Below are 20,487 nucleotides of genomic sequence, written 5' to 3'. Positions count from 1 at the left end.
TATAGCATGCTGCAGATCTGGACACAACCCAGAAACCGCCATTACAGCCGAGCATTAGTGAAAAGCTGTCAAAAACACCTGCTGATTGAGGAGTGGCCAGAGTGTCAAATTTTCATCCCACAGAGAGCAGCAGCGGCACTTTTCTTACTGTGTTGATTTAACCTTTAAACTGCTGCCGTTCTCTCCTCCATCCTTGGACCCTGAACCCTGGCTAAGTGTTGAGAAATGCCACTGAGTCACTGTTCAAACACCGTCGGAGGAGTAACCAGCCCGGCTCTAACCTGACTAATGATCTCCAGACAGGTTAGTAAGTGCAGGTGACATATTAGCCTCCAGCCCACTCAGATATTTCACCACTGAAGAATGCAACCGGAGTGATGGTATTTCTGTCAGAGACACTTACAGCGAAGTTCACAACACCTTAAACAAGCAGTGCGACGTGTTCGGCTCTAATCTGGAAACTCCCTGCCGGTTTCAGCAGAGAACAGAAGATAACGTTAAGTCAGCACTTAAAATAAAAGATTAGACCGTTAATAGAGTAAACAATTGATTGGGATTGCAATGTAAGCACCAATTAAAGGATTAAATATTTAATTTTTCATCCAATCAAAACAAAACCTTATATGATTAATACGAACTAAACTAATAAAATTGTGTTTTAAGGTCAAGATAGCACAAATAATATGAATCTATTTAAAAACCCTCTGTACATGATTTTTAATAGTTGTTATTTTATTTAGTTTATAGCCACAAAAGAAAAAAAATGTACAAAAGAATGAAACAATTTGTAGTTGCTTTCTATGATTATTTTAAAATTTGTATTAAACTACAAAATAATTACAAAACACTTTATCTGAACATTGGCTGGTTAATCCAAACTGTTATTGTCTCTCTGCGCTGCCTCGCCTTAAATAAACTAATGTGATGTGAGAGCGACCAATCAGCCACCAGAGGTTTGGGCGTGGTCATCTGAGCCGTCAGCTGAGAGATCTGGTCTGATCAGCTGACTGCAGGTGGTTCAACCTGTCAGAACTAAAGCGGCTTTCTTTGTTTTTTTTTATCTGTCAGGTGAAAAGAAACTGGAGCTTATGACTAAGATACACAACTGGGATATGATACAGGTTGGAGATCTGTCAGTATTTGATGCAGGTTTTTGCAGTTTTTGACACAGATGAAGAAATTTAATTCAAAAACAGTAAATTAGAGATCAAACCACGCAGAAAGAATGAAAGAGCTGTACATCCTGCTTTCTTTCTATGAGCCGCAGTCACAAAGTGCTTCACAAATACAAATCTTCTCTGTATGAATGTCACTAATGTCACTCAACAACAAGAGTTACATAAACAGTGAAAGACACACAAGGCTCGACCGGTTTAACTCATATTGTTTGTTTCGTGTTGTCTTGGCTGAGGATCTGTTCGGTCTGCTGTGTCATTAACTTGTTGTTATGGTAACAAGGGCAGAGGTCACAGGCCGAGACTACGATGCTGGGAAAGAAGAGGCGAAGAGGAGAACACCCTCATGCCCCTATAACGATGCTTGCTTTTGCTTCGTTTTCTATTTAAAAAGGTGCATTCCGCTGATTTTTCCTTTATAATCTGGCACTTATTAGTTGGAATACCCCTTTAAATTCATCTATAGACACAAAATATTCAACAACTAATGAAGCGTAGTGATGGTTCAGGAACCCAAGTCTCACTCCCACACTGACTCATTCACAGCTGTGTGACATCCAATCATACTCATGCAGGTGTACACAGCAGCCATTATATATATATATATATCATTATAACCCTGCAGCTCCCTCCACCCCCACAACCTCCTCCGTATGTGTTAGGGTTAGTTTTTGTGATTGTTTCATTGAATTAAAACAAAAAATGTATGTGTTTACAGTTTGATGGTTGACTATCATGGTGATTCCCTTAACCTTTCCTCTAGCACCGTTATCTGCTTCATCAGACCTTTTAAACACAGGTGTTACCAATGAGACTAAGTAAGGTTCACTTCCATTCAGGTTAAACAGAGTCAGGGTGCTGCTGTTGTGCATGTTGGCTCACTAGAAAGGCTCGGATACACTAAATGGAACAGAGCCTTAATTAGTATCATTGTTTACACCTGTGTTTACCCTACTATTTATTTAGTTTGAAGCACAGCTGTGTCTAAATACAGCCTCACAGAGTCGCTAGCATGGTTGTAGGTTTATTTTTTATCATAGATATCATATATACATATTGGTAAACGTTGATTTCTGAATGTTTTGTGGGGTTAAATATTTAATAAGACTAATAATCAAGAAGAAACATACATAGAAAGTGCAATGCCTTCTGTATTTCTGCACTTTGGTGTTGACTCTTTTGGAAGAACCTTTCAGGGTTTAAATATTTAATATGGCTGAAGACCCCTTACAGTCCTACCAGCTGGTATGTCAGATCTTTAAAGCTCAATATTTGAGAAACCAGGACACAGAAAATAACAGATCCATGATCTTTTCCCTTTTCTCTTTCTAAGCCTGTTCTTCTTCTTTTTCCCCTCATCAGTCTCTTTCCCACCCTCCTCCTCCTCTCATGCAGAAACAGGTGTGGCCTGCAGGGTGGAACAGCTGTTCCTATGGCGCCAAGTCAGCAAATCCGGTCCGAAGTTCCAACAAACCCCCCGACAGTGTCTCCGATACCTCCCTCTAACTCTCCACACCTCACAACATCTTCACACCTTCTCCCACCTAACTCATCGCCCTTCATGCCCTGAGCTGCTGGCTGTTTAGACACAACACCGCCGCCGCAGTGCAGGTCCCAGTCATCTGGTTCTGCTGGTGTGTCTGAGCATGTCATGGGAGACAAACAACGGCAACTTGACTGATGTGGCAGCAAGCCGACGGTGCATCAACACAGACGAGATGGGATGCTGAGCAGCAAGCCCCTCGCCCCCGCAGACCCGACGTCTCCGTCTCTGTTTCTGCTTCGGCAAAGATCAAAAAAAATAACCACCCCCTCTAACCCAACCAACGTATGACTGTCTCTTCATCTTCGCATCCCCTCTTTTCTCCCCCCATCGTCATCCCTTCTTTCCCTCCCTCCCTCTGCCCACTGCCTGACTGTCTGCCGTTGCAGCTGTCGCCAGCCTGGCTACGATCACAACACACCGGGGAGAAGACGTGGAAGAAGAGACGCAGGGAAAGCAAAAGAGTGGAGGGAGTCAAAAAACAGAGTAACTGAGAGGTAGATTGTGTGTGCATAATGTGGGAGGTGGTGGGAGTGGGGAGTGTGGGGGGGTAAGAAGATGAGGAGGCAAAGCTGGGTGGAGGTTTGAAGATGAGGAATGGGGGATGGGAGGATGAGAGGAGGAAGGAGGCAAGAAAGGGACAAAAATGACAAGAGGGAAAAGCTGCAGAAATGAGGGCAAGAGAGGGAGAATGAAATATTGGGAAGAAGCAGCTGAAAAGGGATGAAGAGCCAGTGCAGGGGGAGTGAGAGAAGGCAAGAAACAGAGAGCGAGATGGGGGAGAAAGAGGGTAATAATGAGTGGATGAAAAGATGCGGGCTGCTAGAGGTAAAGAGAGATGACTGGAGGGAGAGCTTTTGTCATTTTCCTGGCAGCACATACCAGATGTCTTTGTATCTCAATAGGTCTCTCCATTTTCCTTTGGCGTTTGCACATCTCGTCTCTCAAGAGATTTCGAGCACAGGAAGACATAAAACATCTCTCACATAAAAAAAACTTCAAATCCTCCTCCCCATAACTTAAAATCCATGTCTGTTCAAATACAATAAATGTAAAAACATACAGTAGATTTACAGATGAAAGACAATTATTTCTCCATAAAAACCATTCAGTTAGATATCTAAAAGTTGATCTATAAAGGGCTTTAAGCAGCCACATCTGCTGCATTTAGAGCCTCTCAGCACACAAACAACCCCTCAATTAAGGCGAAAATGACCGATGTACACCAGAGCAAGATGTGCAGCGAATCACTGGGTCTCTTCCCCCGTTCCCCCGTGCTTTGTTATGGAGTTTGTAGTGAGTATGCTCCCATGTCATTGATACCCTGGCTTGGCTCCACTTGTACCACCACAGGCCATCAGGGCTCTAATCCTGAGCCGCGCAGTGGCACAGTTTCACCCTGCAGCCATTCACTTTGTCTCCACACAAACGCAGCTGCCAGATTCGTGTGACCAGGCAGCCTCACTCTCAAGAGATTGAGGTATTAAATGAGGTGGCTTTCTCTTTTTGCGTGGAGTGTGTGTGGTACGAAAAAAGGGGAGTACTTACAGTGTGGGAATTTAGAGAGAGACTCATGACAGATTTCAAACTTCATGGCTCCTTTATCTACTCTTCAGATTTGATGCTGAATTGAAAACTGGAGCGCTTCTCTTGTACTGACTTTGGTGATTTTTAATTGTAACTAACAGACAAAACTGCAGACATGTTGTCATGAAGCATTCATCAGAACATGATGCTGATGAGCGAGCACAGACGAAGACATCACAACAAAACCTGTCAATAAAAATCAGCAGAATGATCGAGATATGAGATGAGAGCGTTGCCCGTCTATTTTGGTTTTCTGTTCTTCTCATTAATTATGATGCAAAACATCCACCCACAACCAAGACAAAACAGTTTAATTTAAATTTGAAGTGAGTAATCTCACCTGATGCACGTTTACACTTGTTTTAAGATGTTTAAGACTCAGCACTGACTGAGCAGTCTTGTCTATCAGTTATATTGTTTCATTTTTCTGAAACACAACATGGAAAATCATCACTGATTATATTGTTAATTTTACTCTATTTTATATTTTATATATTACATTGCATGTCATTTTAATTGATGTAACATTCATGAGTTATGGAGGACCTGAGCTCCAGGAATCAAGTCAAGTGTACAATAATACAACATGACAATAAAAATCTCTCCAGTAGTGAACATAAATGCTGAATAAAACAATCTCTTGGTGACTCTCAGGTCTATACAGTCCAATCATATAGTGAACTGTCTGTTATGTAACTGAAGTGTCCTCTACTTGACTCCACTATGAAAGTGGGTGAAGGACACCCAGCGCCTTCTCTGCCCACTGCCCACTCTCCGTGCCAGGCTGCTGGCAAACAACAATGACCCTCTAACACCAGCGAACATACAACAGCCCAGGAGGTGCCAATGTAAGTGTGAGTGTGGGACATTACTGTCTGTAATACTGAAATGTACTGCGCTGCCACACAAAGTCATATTGTGCTTATATTCAGCAGCTTTATTCCACAGGCAAATCTGACTTAAAGGACCAGTGTGTTGGATTTAGTGGCATCTATCAGTGTCGTTGCAGATAGCCTCCTTATAAACGGCTCATTATATGGTAACAATAACACAACAGTTCATATATTCAGGTGATTAGACTCAAGTGAAAACATACTTATGAATAATATATTCCACTTCTGCCAATAAATCCTCCTAAATGTCGCAAACTGGTCCTTTAAGTAACTTAACTGATAGCTCAAATAAAACAAGAGAAACACAAATGTGTTGTGTATTAAATGTTTTCCCTCCAGTTCTTTGTTATCTAGACTTTAATTTCAGACGACCTCTCGTGCCGTTGCTCCTCAGACACTCCTCTTTGTGCGGCTGAAGAGTGGAGGTGAATGTGAGGCAGTGATGGCATTTAACTGCACTACTGTTTGCCTCCTAACGCAGAGTACAGTAAAATACTCTTTGGGCTTGTTTTTTCAGACAGGGACTGAGAAACCCAGCCTTTTGTCTGCTTATGCAAATACACAGCAAGTATATAATCCACTGGTGTTGTATGTTTGCATGTAATTGTGTGCTTGTATATGGATGGATACAGTTTCAAGACCCCAAATGTGACAAAATCTTAATGAACATTTGAACAGCGACTACAAGCAGCTAATCAAAACACAGTATATGTACAGTATTAGTTGTATCCACATCAATGCAGTGTGTTGCTTGACACTTACTCGGCTGCGTTCTGTAATTCGTGACGTACAACAACATTACACAGTACACAGCCTGTGTAAATGTGTGTCAGTGTGTTTGGCAGGTCCACAGAGAGCCTGAGCTGCAATGCAGTAAAAGAGAGCTTTCTGGGAAGTCATCATTGTTAACTGGCTTCAAATCAACTTTTTATTGACCAGTGGAAGAAGAATTGTTGTGTGTGTGTGTGTGTGTGTGTGTGTGTGTGTGTGTGTGTGTGTGTGTGCGTGCATGTGTATTCTCATTTGTAATCATGCAGCCATTGACTGGTGTCAGTGTTTGGTTTAGTTGTGTCACTGTGGCTCTCCCTCTGTCTCTCACTCACTGAGACAGACTGAAACTCAGCAGTGTTCCCTTCTGACAGCGAGGAGATACAAACATCTGTTAGCAGTGTGGCTGAGTTCACATGATGCCAGAGAACTGAAAACAGTCCAAAGTCCTTCTAACAATCCACACATTCATACTCTTCACTGGGCCGTCAGCCTGACTTTTAGTTTGGTATCAAGTGCAATAATTTCCCCTCAACCTCCATCTTCAGTCCACCACTACTGCAATAAAAATAAACCCCTTATACAACGTGTGTCATGTCTTGAGGTGGCATTGCATTCTGGTCTGATGAGGCTACTGTCAGCGGAGAACTCAATCTCTCTCTGGGTTTTTCTTCCTGCTGTTGCAGCTGCCTCAGTGATCATGAGCTGACACACATTTTTACCCACATTTGACGTCTGAGATGATGAAAAATTAACCCTATTGTGGACTGAAGCTCAACATTAAAATAGATGTCTGGTCTGAGTTGATATCGTCATCATAAGACAAACACAACAAGAGATCACTCCCAGAAAAGCATAAACAATCACTGCTCAGTGATTCTGGGAGCGACTGCGTTGTGGGTGAATATCTTGTTTTACAGCCACACTCATGGTGCTTTAGGCCAAAAGCTAATGCTCACAATGACTATGCTAACATGCTGATGTTTAGTAGATAAAATATTAATTGTGTTCAGATCTTAGTTTGGTGCCATCCTCTGTTGTTCCAAAAATACACACTCTGTAAGTTATTTAACTGATGTAACTAACCTACTTATTTTAACATCTTTTCCTAAATCGAGTGGTCTTGACGCCTAAATCTAACCAAGCTGCGACCATTACACAACATTAGCCACATCTTTATTACTGTTACCATGACAACAAATGTTTGAATGTCTGACTTCATCCTTTCCTGCCGTCAAAATACACAAAAAACATGTATTTTACGAAAGAATCGGCATTCAAAGCAGCGCTCTTTTGATGTCGGACAAATTGACTTTTTGACCAAAACTCACTTAAGTTGGTGATACTAGAATCTGTCGCACCAATGAGCTCCTTTAGGTCAGGGTGAAAACATGCCAACATTTGTGTGTAACCACTAAACACAAAGTACAGCAGATATTTGGTCCCAAACCAAAGTATTGGACGGATTAAAACTTTGACCTAATGGTATGAAAGTTAGGTTATCACCACTTTATGTTCAGTAAAGGCAATTTGGAAACGTTGTGTATTTATTATAAATAATTAGTTTCTGTGGACAGTTTTACAAACCCTGCACATGCTGGTGCTCATATGGTTGCAGTTGTTCCATAATTTGTGCATTTGACTTGAACTTGAAGTGTATTGGTATAATGAGGCCTACAGTACAGACAGACACTGACAGTGGGGAAACTGCAGCCAACAGTCCATCAAGACTGTTAGCCTTAATCTGTAGCCAGCTCACTGAGAGAAAGAAGAATGGTTTGACCTCCTCTCAAACTGGCCTTATACTTCTCCATACTCCTGCCTTTATCTCTCCCTCCCCCCATCCATCTCCCCATTCCCTCTCCCAACCGAGCCTCCAGGGGTTTCTCTACAGCTACTGCATTCCTGCTCTGCTCCTCTACCCATCCTGCCTTGCCTCCATCCATCTCTCTGCTCTGTCATTCATGCCCTACAGTTGCCCCTCGCTGCCACTATCTCCCATCCTTCGCCTCCACCCCCCCCTGCAGTGACTCCTGCCATTGTGAGCCCTGCTCTCGCTCTGTCTTGGACTGGTGTGTGAGAATGGGGTCATTGTTGCCCTGTTGCAGTGTGTACATGAGTGAGAGTGCGTACACGTGTGTGTCTCTGCCCTAGCGCCAGCATGTCCTGCTGCCCGACCTCCATACGCACACAGCCCTACATACTCAACTGCACACGCACCGAGCTTGCAGACACTCAATAAAACACAGAAATTAAAACCAGCCGGTAATCATTCTGCAGCCTAATTTACACTTGGGATGAGGTGAACATGTTCCCTTCACTTGTCCAAATCCTAGTTTTCTCTTTAAAATGTTCATAAATTGAACAACAATAAAAGATAAGACAGGAAAGTGATACTGTAAATATGCAGGTATGTAATGATCAGGATTGGGTTGCAGAAGTTTTAGTTAGCAACAAGTGACTTCTTTTAAACTGTTGATTTACTAAATCTGGTTGCACCATTAAACCTTAAACATCTAGCTAGTAAAGACTGACCTTGCAAGGCAGAATCCATCTTGCCAGGGTTAAAGGTGTCCGAAGCACAAGTGGTTAAACCAATAACCATCCTTAGAGGAAGTACTGGCGGCTAAGCTGAGGTGGCCTACAAATGTTATTACGTATTTTTGTGAAATGTAATTTTAAAACCACTACCTGTACATTCTTTTGATCAGATGTGTTGACTATATCTCATTATTTATTTTCCTCTAAATCCGTAACTACTATTTTAGCAAGCTGTCAGTCAGTTCATTTGGCTCCACCAACAGTTAGTGGGTGTAAACATTTAGCAAAACATTTAACAAAGCCTGATGAAGATCTCAGTTAGATTTAAACACTACTTATTAAATACAATAAGCCGGAAGCTAACAGTAAAGTGTGAGCATCTTTTTGTCTGCAATTGACCATCAGTTTGTTTTATGATCCAGCAAATGTAGTTAGAAGTTTTTTTGATAAGCATTAACTCTGTTAGTCTGTAAATATTTGGCAACATCTAATCCTTTGTAAGCGTAGTTAGACTTTGTTTTGGCATTATTCATATATCCATACACGGAGAAATGTGTTTCCGAGTTTGTAGTATTCACGCCGTTTAGAATGAGCGGAAAATATTAAATTATATTTATTTTTAATACCATTATTGGCCTTTCTTTGTGCAATGCGATTTAAATTCAGACCAGATGTGTCAAACGTCTTAACAAGCTAACGTTAGCTTTAGCAGTCTCGTCCTCTGTATTTTGTCGCATTGCTAGCTCACACTCCAGTTAGTCACAGTCTCGGCCTCCACCGCTCTGTCTCTGAGAGGGATTAACAGCCGGCACTGGCCACCACTCTAATCCTTTCCTCAACAGACTCACTCTTATACACACACACACACACACACACACACACACACACACACACACACAGAGCCAGACGCAGGCTTTTCAATGACGGCGGCTATTTGCCATATCTCGATTTTGCTAATCGGTTAACTAGCTATTACCTCACTTATTTGTAGTGCTGTTGTTGATGTCGTGGTTGTTGAACGCGTCAACCAAAATTCAAAAGGAAAAGCTCAAAGAAATAGCATTTATATTGAATTAATTCGCCTTTTCTTGCTTTATACTTGAAATACTCCATGAGCAAACAGCATACTCGACAAGCCTGCTTCGAGTGCGCTGTTCAGACGATTGTTTACTGTGTAAACATGGCTTCCATTTGAAGCTACAGCAGTCAAAACAGCAGGTAATGTCAACTTTACTCTGTCTTTATTGTGTGTCTCTATTAGCCTCTGCACTCAGAGTTAAATCTCACAGAAGCTTCATCTGGGACCATAAAAAGACCACTTATATTAACATTTGTTTCAAGAAGTGTTGAATTAAGGCGGAGGCATCTTATGGTGTGGAAAAACAAATATTAGATATATGTTGTATGTATATAAATGTCCACAGTGAAACAGAGTCCAACTATATGACATTTACTGTACACAGGCTGTGTGTTGCTGCAGGTAGCAACAGGTGGTCAGCTCACCTGTATTGTCTTACCTGACTCACAGCCTCTGTATAGAGCTCTATATAAAGTGTCAGTAACTCTCCGTGACGTACACGTTCATCAATAAAGGGACCATGACTCAGTCTCACATCCTGTCAGTGGCGAAGAAACAAAACAATCTCAACTAAAGGCACACTCACTCAGTTGTTCTGGAGCTTTTATTCAATTACACAGCATTCATCAGTGGATTAAGTTTGTTCAACGTTGAATTAAATGTAAATTTAAGTAGACTTAAATTAGGACTGTGTGACGTGGACTGTTTTCATGGTCAAGTTTAATTTTTTTGGGCCTTGAAATGACTAACTATAACGATGACTACTGGTGCTTCTTAGAGGACATTTACACACAGCAGTCTTCAAAGAAATCATTATTAGTTATAGGTTTAATTTCTTACTCATGACATATTAATTAATTGTCATGCAGCTTTAAAATTATTTCTAAAAAGGTATTTAGGTTAAATCAGCGTATTGTGATAAAATGTAGACTCAGTCGAATAATTGATGAGTCAACTAACTTAATCTGCTAACAACTTTTTAAATCAATTTATCGTTAACGTAATTTTTATAATCAGAAATGCCAAAAACTCACTGGTTCCAGCTTCTCAAATGTGAACTGATTTAATAATCCTCTGCGATAGTAAACTGAATATCTTTGGGTTTTGGACAAATAATAAAAAAATTCATCAACAGATTAATCAATGAAGTTTCAGGCCTTGTGTCACACTATAATACCGATCGTGTATCAATACACAATGCTTAGAGTGATCAAGAGCCCTGTGAATCTTTCCATTGTTTCCACTTTAATCCCATGTGTCAGTCGAGCCAATCGAGGAGGACCAGAGCCCTATGCTTCAAGAAACTGGAGGCTGATCCAGGATCAGAGCGACAGGTAAGGCGTGACCACGGGGGGCGATGACCTGCCAACCCACAAACATGCTGTGACATCACTCTAAGGAGGTCACGGTAATCAGATTATCCACGTCACACAGACTGACTCACCACCGAGGGCCAGCAACACTCAGCAGGTTAAAACACAGAACGCACTCTCACACACGCACGCAAGGACACGCCTTACAAAAAAACCCCAAAAACTGTAACTTGGCTCAGATAAAATTAGATGAAAAGCATGTGAGTGAGCCAGAAATAAAATCCCTGAGTTGTAAAATGTTAGTGAAGCTTCAAACGCGCGTTGACTCTGTGAGCAGTGTCACGTTTTGCTTTTGATGATTTCTTCTTCTGTGGGAGAAAAAGGAAGATTGTTTACTGAGCGCAGAAGCCGGCTGATGGAAGACAGACGAGAAGCTCGAGGGCCTGAGCTGCTCTGTAACCGCAGTGATGCCAAGTGGTCGGCGGTTTGAAGAGGACACCTGAGACCAGCGCACCTGGACAATGAGCTGAGGTGTAACCCTAAACTGAGATGAACCGCTGTTTATCCCCCGCGTTCTCCTTCTCTTGCTCTTTCCCATCAGTCTCCTCTCTCACTCTGGTCCTCGAGCTTATTCTCTCTCCTCAACTTGATCTATTCCACCCTGTCGCTCTTCACTACCAGTACTTCTACTTGGATATTTTCATTTAATGCAACTTTATACTTCTACTCCACTACATTTCAGATGGTACTTTTTACTGTGCTACATTTACTCCTAATATAATGCAGATTTAGATTATGAATACAGATATAAACTTATAAATCATTATGTATTAGTGTATTCTACCCAGCAGTATATGAAATTAGCTCCACGTTTACCAGCTGCAACATTAAAGCCCCAATATGTAACTTTTCTACCTTAAAATAACAGCTTCTGTCATTACTACTACACCCATATGCCTGTTCTTGCATTATGTAAATTTTGGTTTCGGGTTGGGTTGAGTGCGTAACTGATTTTGGTGAAACTGGATCATATTTTATAAAGATAAGGTTTTCTGGTTTTCCCTCTGATGTCCTCCGGCTGCTCCGCCTCAACTCAACTCTTGCACATTTATAGATTTCCTGATAAACAGAAAACTTTACTAGTTGATAAAAGTAAGTTAGTTATCTTATTCCGTGCTGCCCGGAGCTCAGAGCTCAGTGGGGAAGGCTGATGGGGAGCAGCGCGGGTGTCGTGCCAGAACCAGAGCTGGGTGAGCAGGCACTGTAACTGGGCTCAGAAGCATCTGCGGACTTGGCAGAGGAAAAGAGACCGAAGAGGACATTGACGGAGGAAGCTAAGAAAACACAAAGTCTTGTGTTGTTGCACTTTCTTGATGTCTAGCTGTCAGCTGTCTATATTTACGACAGTATCGCAACTGGGGGCACTAAATCGCAACAAATACCAAATCTTACATAACGTTGCTTTAAAGTAATCCAGTATCCAGTAATATATGCCATTCTGTACAGTGAAACTTTTTGGTATATTTTGATGCTAATACTTTTGTACTTAAGTCAGATTTTGAATGCAGGGCTTATAGTCCGCTTATATTACCGATACTTTTACTTAAGTAAAAGATCTGAATACTGTATTCTCCCAATCTTTGGACTCACTACCTCTCTCGTCTGCCTCTGTCTCACCCTTCTGGGCATCACCAGGCTAATGCAAACATCCCTCAGTATGGGTGTGAGTCACAGTCTAATCACATACTTAAAGATTAGCACCCACACATTTTCAGTAAGAAGAGAAAACCGGTCCCAAGCCCTTTCTGAGACATTCCGGCATCTATTCAGTTGCTATTTTCGCACAGACAATCCTCTAAATTGGGGGACTGACATTTTGCGCAGCAGCTGACAGCGGCTAGCAGCTGTATGACTCAGTGACACAGAAGCAGTGCCCATGTCACCATGGAGAAGGCAGCGTTATGGTGTTGTTGCCAAGGCTCTGCTGTCCAATACGCATCTGATCCCCCATCGTTACTGTAAGAGCCGCGCCGGGAGGAGGGAGAGATGGGAAAAGGGTATGCATGTTTAAGACATGGTAGAAAAGTGAGAGACTCAAAAATAATAAGAAGTGAGGGATTGAAGATTAGGAGACATTTCGGCAGATCAGCAGCTACACTTACTTCTGCTGTCTCCCTCTTTAAAGGCCTTTAGTCAGCATCCTGCACACTCCACCCATATTTGTACACTCCCTCCCCCCATCACTCATGACTCTTGGGATAAACACACACAGTCTGACCTGCACACACACACACACACACACACACACACACACACACACACACACACACACACACACACACACACACACACACACAGATGCACTTAGATGGTCGTTGTGCGTTATTTCTTTGATGCACCAACAACTGCAACTGCGTCTTTAAACAGCAAGTAGCACAAAGGACCAAAAATAGCACAGTGAGTTGCAGAGCAGAACTGCTCTCCTTGAAGAGGGGAGGAAAGAGGAGGAGGATGAAGAGCAGGAGGAGGTGCAGAGAGAGATGACAGGGAAAAGATGGCAGAAGGAGACCAGCTCTCCAAGACTTAGGCCTCCCTGCTGGGCTCAATTTAAGTTTCTCATCCAGTGTCAGCTCCCAGAAAACGCTCTGTATGTTGGTATTCAATGGCAACACTTGATAATCACATTTCTGTGATGTCATTAAATGATGAGGAGAAGGTAGAATGTTTGTAGATTTGTAAATGTCCCAGTGGATTTCGTGTTTGCCAGAGAAAATAATAGATGTGACCACATAGGGGACATCTAGACCGCAAACATGTCGATATCAGAAGTGGGACAATTAATCAATGCAGCAACGAATCACAATATGCTCTTCTGCAAAGGTTTATCATTTATATTTGTTACTAATATTACTCTTATTTGAGTTCTCTGGTCTGTTTTCAAGTTTTATAAAATAATGAATTTTAAAGAAATAGTTAATAATATGAAGCAATAGCCAGGACGTAGTTAGTTTATAGCTCAGCACAAAGACTCAGGGGGGGAAACAGCGGCCAAGAAATCGTCTAGTACATCAGCCAATGTCATTTACACAGGAATGAGTCCTAAAACCTGGAGATGAGTTTGCATTTTAGCACTTCTGGTACCCTCGCCTCGAAGTCAAAGGGTTTTTGGTTAGAGGCCTGAACTAAGGTCTGTGGTTAACACATGCTTCACAGATTTTGAGATTAAATAATCCAAGATCCAATGGAAATATCCCACTGGCTTTGTGTTGAAGGAACCAGGACGATGCTAACTTCTGGGTTGGCTTACAAAAGGATGTCCTCCCTGCAGCACTCAATTAAAGAGCGAAGTGATAGTAGGCTGATGCTGTTACACTTGGACAGAGCCAGGCTAGCAGTTTCCACCTGGTTCCAGTCTTTGTGCTAAGCTAAAAGACTGTCTCCTGGATATAGCTTCATATTTACCAGACAGACATAAAAATGCAATCAATCTTCGTATCTAACGCTTGACAAGGAAGTGAATGAACATATTTCTCCTAATGTAATTTCCTTCAGGCTGTGTTTGAGTTGAATTTATAAAAAAAAATCACTGATACCACTGTTACTATAGGCAACAGCCTATATATAGCCTAATCAGATTCGCATCAGTACACTTTTGTCTGATCTACTATGCAACCGAACAAAATACAGTTGTTACCCTAATTTGTTCATAAACATAAGTGTGGAGAAAAAATACACTTAGTTACTAGTTTATCAGGTACACTTACCAAAAAGTCCAATATAATACATAATATAATATATTATAATATAATATTCTGGTGTTTTCAACATTTCATGCTTCTATTGTTGTATTTTGTCTATTTGAGTGTAGACTAGACGCAGCTTTCACTGGAACGTAATATAATTCAATAGTAGCACAAATTAAAAGAGAGTTGAGAGTTTCTGTTCTTTCTGTGTTTTCTCCTTGTTCCTTCGAGCCATTTAGCTTATGTGTTAATAAAAACAACTCTTCAGTTCTCATAATATTATCACCAGTCTTGAATCAGACATTATATAATTTGCTTATTTACACAGAGTTTAAGTCTCACTTGTTTGCAGTACTTACTATTGCTGGACTTGAGGTCTCTGTGGATGATGGGTACGAACGCCTGGTTGTGCAGGTAGTCCATCCCCGTCGCAATCTGGACCGCCCAGTTCACCAGAACCCTCGGAGGAACCTTTTTTCCAGCAAGTGCTCGGTTCAGTGCCCCCCCTCTGGCGTACTCCATCACCAAGCACAGGTTGGGCTCCCGCAGGCAGACCCCGCGGAGGGCGATTATGTTGGGATGACGGAGCATCCAGAACAGCCTGGCCTCCTGTCGTACGCTCTCTGCTGTCACACTAATATCCTCATCGGGGTCCTGCCTGGCGGCCTTTACTGCTACTACTTCTGCCCGCCATACTCCTTTGTACACCTTACCAAACCCACCAGCTCCAATCACCTCCTCCAGGAGCAGCTCTGAGAAGTCTATCTCCAAGGGGCAATCACCCACCCCACCTGCCACCAGCCCTCCTGCAGCCAGCTGCTGGTAGTTGGCAGGGTCCCCCTTTGTGACGTAGTTGCTTGGAAAGATACCCACCTTGTCCTGGATCTTGCCCGTCCACCAACCCTCGTCCCCAGACACCTTGGAGTCTTTGGAGAGAACCTCGAGAAGGTCCCCGCGCCGCAGGGTTAGCTCCTCGTCTGCGGTGGCCTCATAGTCGAACACTGCCGTCCAGTAGGGGTTGGGGTTGTTGGCCCCACAGCGGTGACCAGGGTGGGAGTCTGGGGAGCCAGAGAAGGAGATGGTGGAGGAGTTCCAGCTGCTACCATTCTCCACCTGCACGACTGGCGCTGGAAACATCGGTGGCGGAGGGGTCATATTCGGGGGCATGGAGGAGGAGGTAGTAGAGGAGGGAGGCCCTGGCGGGATTAGGCAAGGGGGAGGCGGGGAGCAGCAGCCCCCACAGCTGGTGCAGGACAGGGGGGCTGCTGTGCCGCTCGCTCTGCCGTATGGGTTCATGGCAGCCTGACGGCTGTTTGATGCTGTAGGTCTGCCCTTTGTCAACTCAGGCACAAAATCCATACAGGGCCCATTGACAGAGTCGAGGTGTCCTCGACCACCAGTAGGGGGGAGAGGGGATCAGAGGATCAGAGAGCTGCAACTGCTCTCCCCCATCACCACATCTCGTTGTTGAAACTGTGCCAAACCCTGTCACCGGTTGCTGCTGTGCTGTTGCTACGCAGTGTGTAAGTAACATGTATTCCCAAAGGCAAGTTCATTCGAGGACAATGTACATCAGGTCAAACAATGACACTCAGCAGAGCAGATCCATGTGTAAGCCCCCCCTCCCCACCCCCCAAACCTAATTGACCGTTTCCACAATGTGCTCCCTTATAAAGCTGCCACAGACTCTCACAGGAGATGTGTGTTTATCAGCAGCTGCAGGTTTGATCAAATCCTTCAGATTCCTTCAGTCTGATGACTTCCTGATCAGTGAGTGAATTATGAAATTAATTGCAGACTTTATTTCTCTAACAGGTCTCTCAGTTGCTGCCAGCAGTGAATAGTTACATACTTTTAAAAACTATTTTCTACATTACTGTTAAATGTAAACAGGCTTCAAACTCTGGGCTCGTTGCGCCTTTATAGTTTTGAATCCTCTGGCCTAATAAATACATAACCTCTTCAGTAGTAAATATCAGCCCATTGATAACAGTGTCTTGACTCTGGGAGCTCCAGAGACACTCATAGGCAATAATAAAACCACAACTGATTAATTTTTAGTATGGACTATTTAGGCTGCCGATAGAAACCGCAGTCTGTGTTTAAGCTGAGTGAAATCCTCTGTGCAGGGGTCCTCATTATTTCTCATCCAGCCCAGTGTAGATGCACCTCCCCCGCCTGCCATCTCCATGAACACGGGCTGTTATCTTTCTCTCTCTAAACCGTGTTTGGAAAATATCCGCGAATATGCGCCCTACATCCAGACAAGCCGGTCCAGGCTAAATCCTACATGCATGTCCACTCATGAGCCGGTTCAACGTCCCTGAATAGCCTTGTTCAAAAAGACCACATCCATTTTAAGACAGCTGGGGCATTACAGAAACAAACAGACGGCTGATCGGCAGGTATTCAATACAGAGCTGTAAAGTGGCACCGTGATCAGCATCCAGCCAAGTCTGAGCACAACAAACCCGCCTCCGTCTCTGTGCAGCGGCCTGGTTCAGTCGCCTCTGCTGGGCTACATTTGTGATGGAGACGAGTCCTCGGTTAGAAGAGAAACTCTTCCTCACTGGAGACAGTAAAGGGATGCCAGCATATATCATTATCCTGCTGCCTCGAGAGCACGCATGTTTAGTTTCAGATCATCAATCAAGTAGTAATAATGTCCACGATTTCTTCAGGAAAGACAGAAACCATCACACGGTGGCAACAAGGTGGAAAATATTGTCAGCGGAGGTTTGCACTGAGCCATTGCAGCTTTACACAATCTCTGATCCGAGTGGACGAGATGAAATAAGGCAATGAATAGATCTCCCTCGGCTCCATGTTTCCTTCATCAATAGAGACAAACTGTCTTAATAATAATAGTAATTACTACTGATATTATAATAACAATACGCGTATTATTATGCGTGCTAAATGTTGTTGGTATCCAGTCCCTGGTTGCGTCTTCCGCCCCTAACAGCGCAATTTCAATACGTAAACAATTCGCGTTTACTGTAACCTAACCTGGACACTGAGGGCAGCAACATCCACCGACATCGTCGCATGGGCGTGTGGTTGCATCCGAGGAAGAGGGACCATCCAGGTCAGTAACCCAATTTTGGCGACAAATGAAAAACGCCTCCGGGGAGTCCTTGTTGGTTCTGCTCAGCCAGCTGTCCGCAGCACCATCGTACTCAAACAGGCTTTAACTCTCCTCTCCACAAAAAAAAACAACCCAGACGTGACATTTCGAGCAGCGAGCTGTCAGTCTGTGGGCTGACTTTGCATCCAAATACACCGGGGTGCTGTTCGCATACGCCGCGGACAAGCGCTCCCTCTGTCGCTGATCTGTAACACACAGGGATGGTTGAAGTGCGCAGCCTGTGTGCGCACTTATGCCCATCACATGCGTGCAGCTCGGCCGTGCGGGGCGGAGGGGAGGACACTACTCTGTTGGAAACGAGACTGCTCTGCTGGAGTGTGAGGGAGGGCCGTTGCATTGTGGGTAATGTAGTTTCTGAGGAATCTCCTGCTGACCTACATCATTCTGACAGCTCATATAACTAGATAGCAACTGGCAATATTATAATCATAAGGAAGGGGGATTAAAGATGTAGTTAGGCCTAATTTGTTCTCTGCTACAGTGCATTGCCCTGTTGCCTTAAGACTAACATTTAGCATTGTGATAATGTGATACAGTGATAGAGTAATACTAACTTTACTCTCACTGGAAAGAATAGTTTCCTCGTCACATAGTCGGGGCTTTGTTGGGAGAGTGTTGCTCAAGGAGACTTTGAGGCTCATATAGTTTAAGAACAGTGAATCCAAGATTAGATTAATGAAATAATTGCCTAGCAAACATGTGGGGTGTTTTTTGAATGCAAGAAGAGCATAAAGTGAAGGGAAATAATGTCATAACTGTTATTGACATTGCATAAGATTGCATGGTTGAGGGTCTTGTGCACAGACACAGTAAGTTGTTGGATCACAGTGAGTATAATTAAAACTGAGAATACATAAATAATGCCCATCTAAAAATAATAATATGGAATAATAATAATAATCAATGGGTTATTCAGACAATATACAGTCAGTGGTAGTATTCACACCCATCAATTGATTAAGCTACACTGCCCCCTGGTGCCTAATAGGTGAAACACAAAGTATTTAGTAGCGGGTCAGTGTCTTTTTTCAGAAATATGCAATGTTAGAAATTAGTACTAATTAAGTACATTTACTTAAGTACCGTACTTAAATACAATTAAGACTTTTTTTTTTTTTACAGCTTTTACACAGAAAACCTATAATGAGTTTCTAATTGTTACATATAAATATTGGTATTGGTAAAGTTAGTTCCACATTGACATTAATAGTATGTTAATGATAATCAGATAATATAGTTTATGGTAGCACCACAGGGTGACTCTGCTGCCTGATGAATACTTTTATTTAAGATAATTTAAGTACTTTTGTACTTTTTACTTTACTTGTAACATAATATTTTTTACGGTGTAATTTCACTCAGTATCATTTGAGTCATACTTTGTTTTCTTCATTAAACAGGACCAACTTCAACTTTTCAAGTCCACCTTTTTTCTGTAATTTTGTTTGTTTGTTTGTTTGTTTGTTTGGAGAAACCACTTCCTTCAAACTATCCGGATTTCCTGTATTCTTCCACTCTCCGATCCCTCCAGAGGGCCGAGGTGGAAGTCAATAAGGCTGTGACCTCTCTGTTGTGGGACAGTTCTGCCACCTCATTGTCAACATTGTCCTCTAGTTCAGAGACAGCTGAAACCAGGATGAGTACATTGGACAGGTTGTAGGTTTTGTTATTAAAGCTGATCAGAAAACTTTCTTTCTTTCTGGCTGCTACATTGTTGCCTAAAGACCAGAGAGCAGATATTTGCAGGAAATATAGTTTTGGTTTGCAGAGAAATACACATCTTACAATACACTGAGTGATGGGTCCATAAATAAAGCTTATAGTATTTTGCAATGTAAATCCATTATATACACAAAAGCCTGAATATACTGTCCATATACTGTCTACAAGACGTCTCTTTAATACTTTAATTACACATTATAGAGGGAAAAGGTAGAAATGTGACGTTGTATTACTTTGTCAATACGTAACTAACTGTATTTTTATTTCATTTATTTAATTTAATCAGACAGGTCACCAATGAACTTGTTCCTGAAGATGGTCTGATTACATCTACATGATAAGACCTGTCACTTATCTGATAGAGTCAGTTATTCTTTTTTATGAATCTATTGACTGTTTGACCCCAATATATGTTTATATTTAAATGTAATGTTTCTTCATTTAAAAAATGAAGACTGTAGTTTGTTGTCTTTATCTTTTAATTAATTGTGGTTGCTCTTGCTGTTGATGTTTTCTAGTCTTTTCTGGGAGGTATTAGACAATTGATCAAAGTGACAAAGATAATATTGACTGAATAAAAAACAAAACAAACAAATCAACACTGGGTTTTAGAAAGGAGTTATGCATGTTGATTATATTTAGTTTTTAAACTCATTGCTGACATACACTGTACGGCTGATTATGTTTACCAACCACAAGGTTGTGCTATTGACTAATTTATGTGCGATGCATTAACACAACTCGACCATACAACACAATAAACACACAGAATACTTCTCTAGTGTTATTCCTAAAAGAGTTTGAACTCAGATGTAGTTTCCAAATGCCTTTAATAGTCACAGTTAAACTCTTGTCACATCTACCAGATGGGCAATAAAACAGCCCCAGCAGTAGTAGTCTGCTGCCCCCTGTGTGTTACTATCAGTAGCTTGCGCCAACCAAAGCTGCGCATGCGCAGTGAGCGCGGGCGCAGCTT

The 20,487-nt window shown here is 42.3% G+C and overlaps 1 protein-coding gene across 1 annotated transcript in view; it reads right to left on the bottom strand.

Moving 5' to 3' along the window:
* The window catches only part of map3k10 (mitogen-activated protein kinase kinase kinase 10), a 34,387-nt gene extending 16,398 nt beyond the window's left edge, over positions 1-17,989 (bottom strand). The window contains exon 1 of the mRNA XM_051397077.1: positions 15,001-17,989. Within this exon, the coding sequence (XP_051253037.1) occupies positions 15,001-16,000 (1,000 nt within the window). The 5' untranslated portion in view covers positions 16,001-17,989. The remainder of the gene's footprint in view (positions 1-15,000) is intronic.
* Between the last annotated feature and the right edge of the window lie 2,498 nt (positions 17,990-20,487).

The sequence above is a fragment of the Dicentrarchus labrax genome, unplaced genomic scaffold, assembly GCF_905237075.1.
Source record: "Dicentrarchus labrax unplaced genomic scaffold, dlabrax2021, whole genome shotgun sequence".
Classification (NCBI taxonomy): domain Eukaryota; kingdom Metazoa; phylum Chordata; class Actinopteri; family Moronidae; genus Dicentrarchus; species Dicentrarchus labrax.
This window is presented reverse-complemented; position numbering and strand designations above follow the sequence as displayed.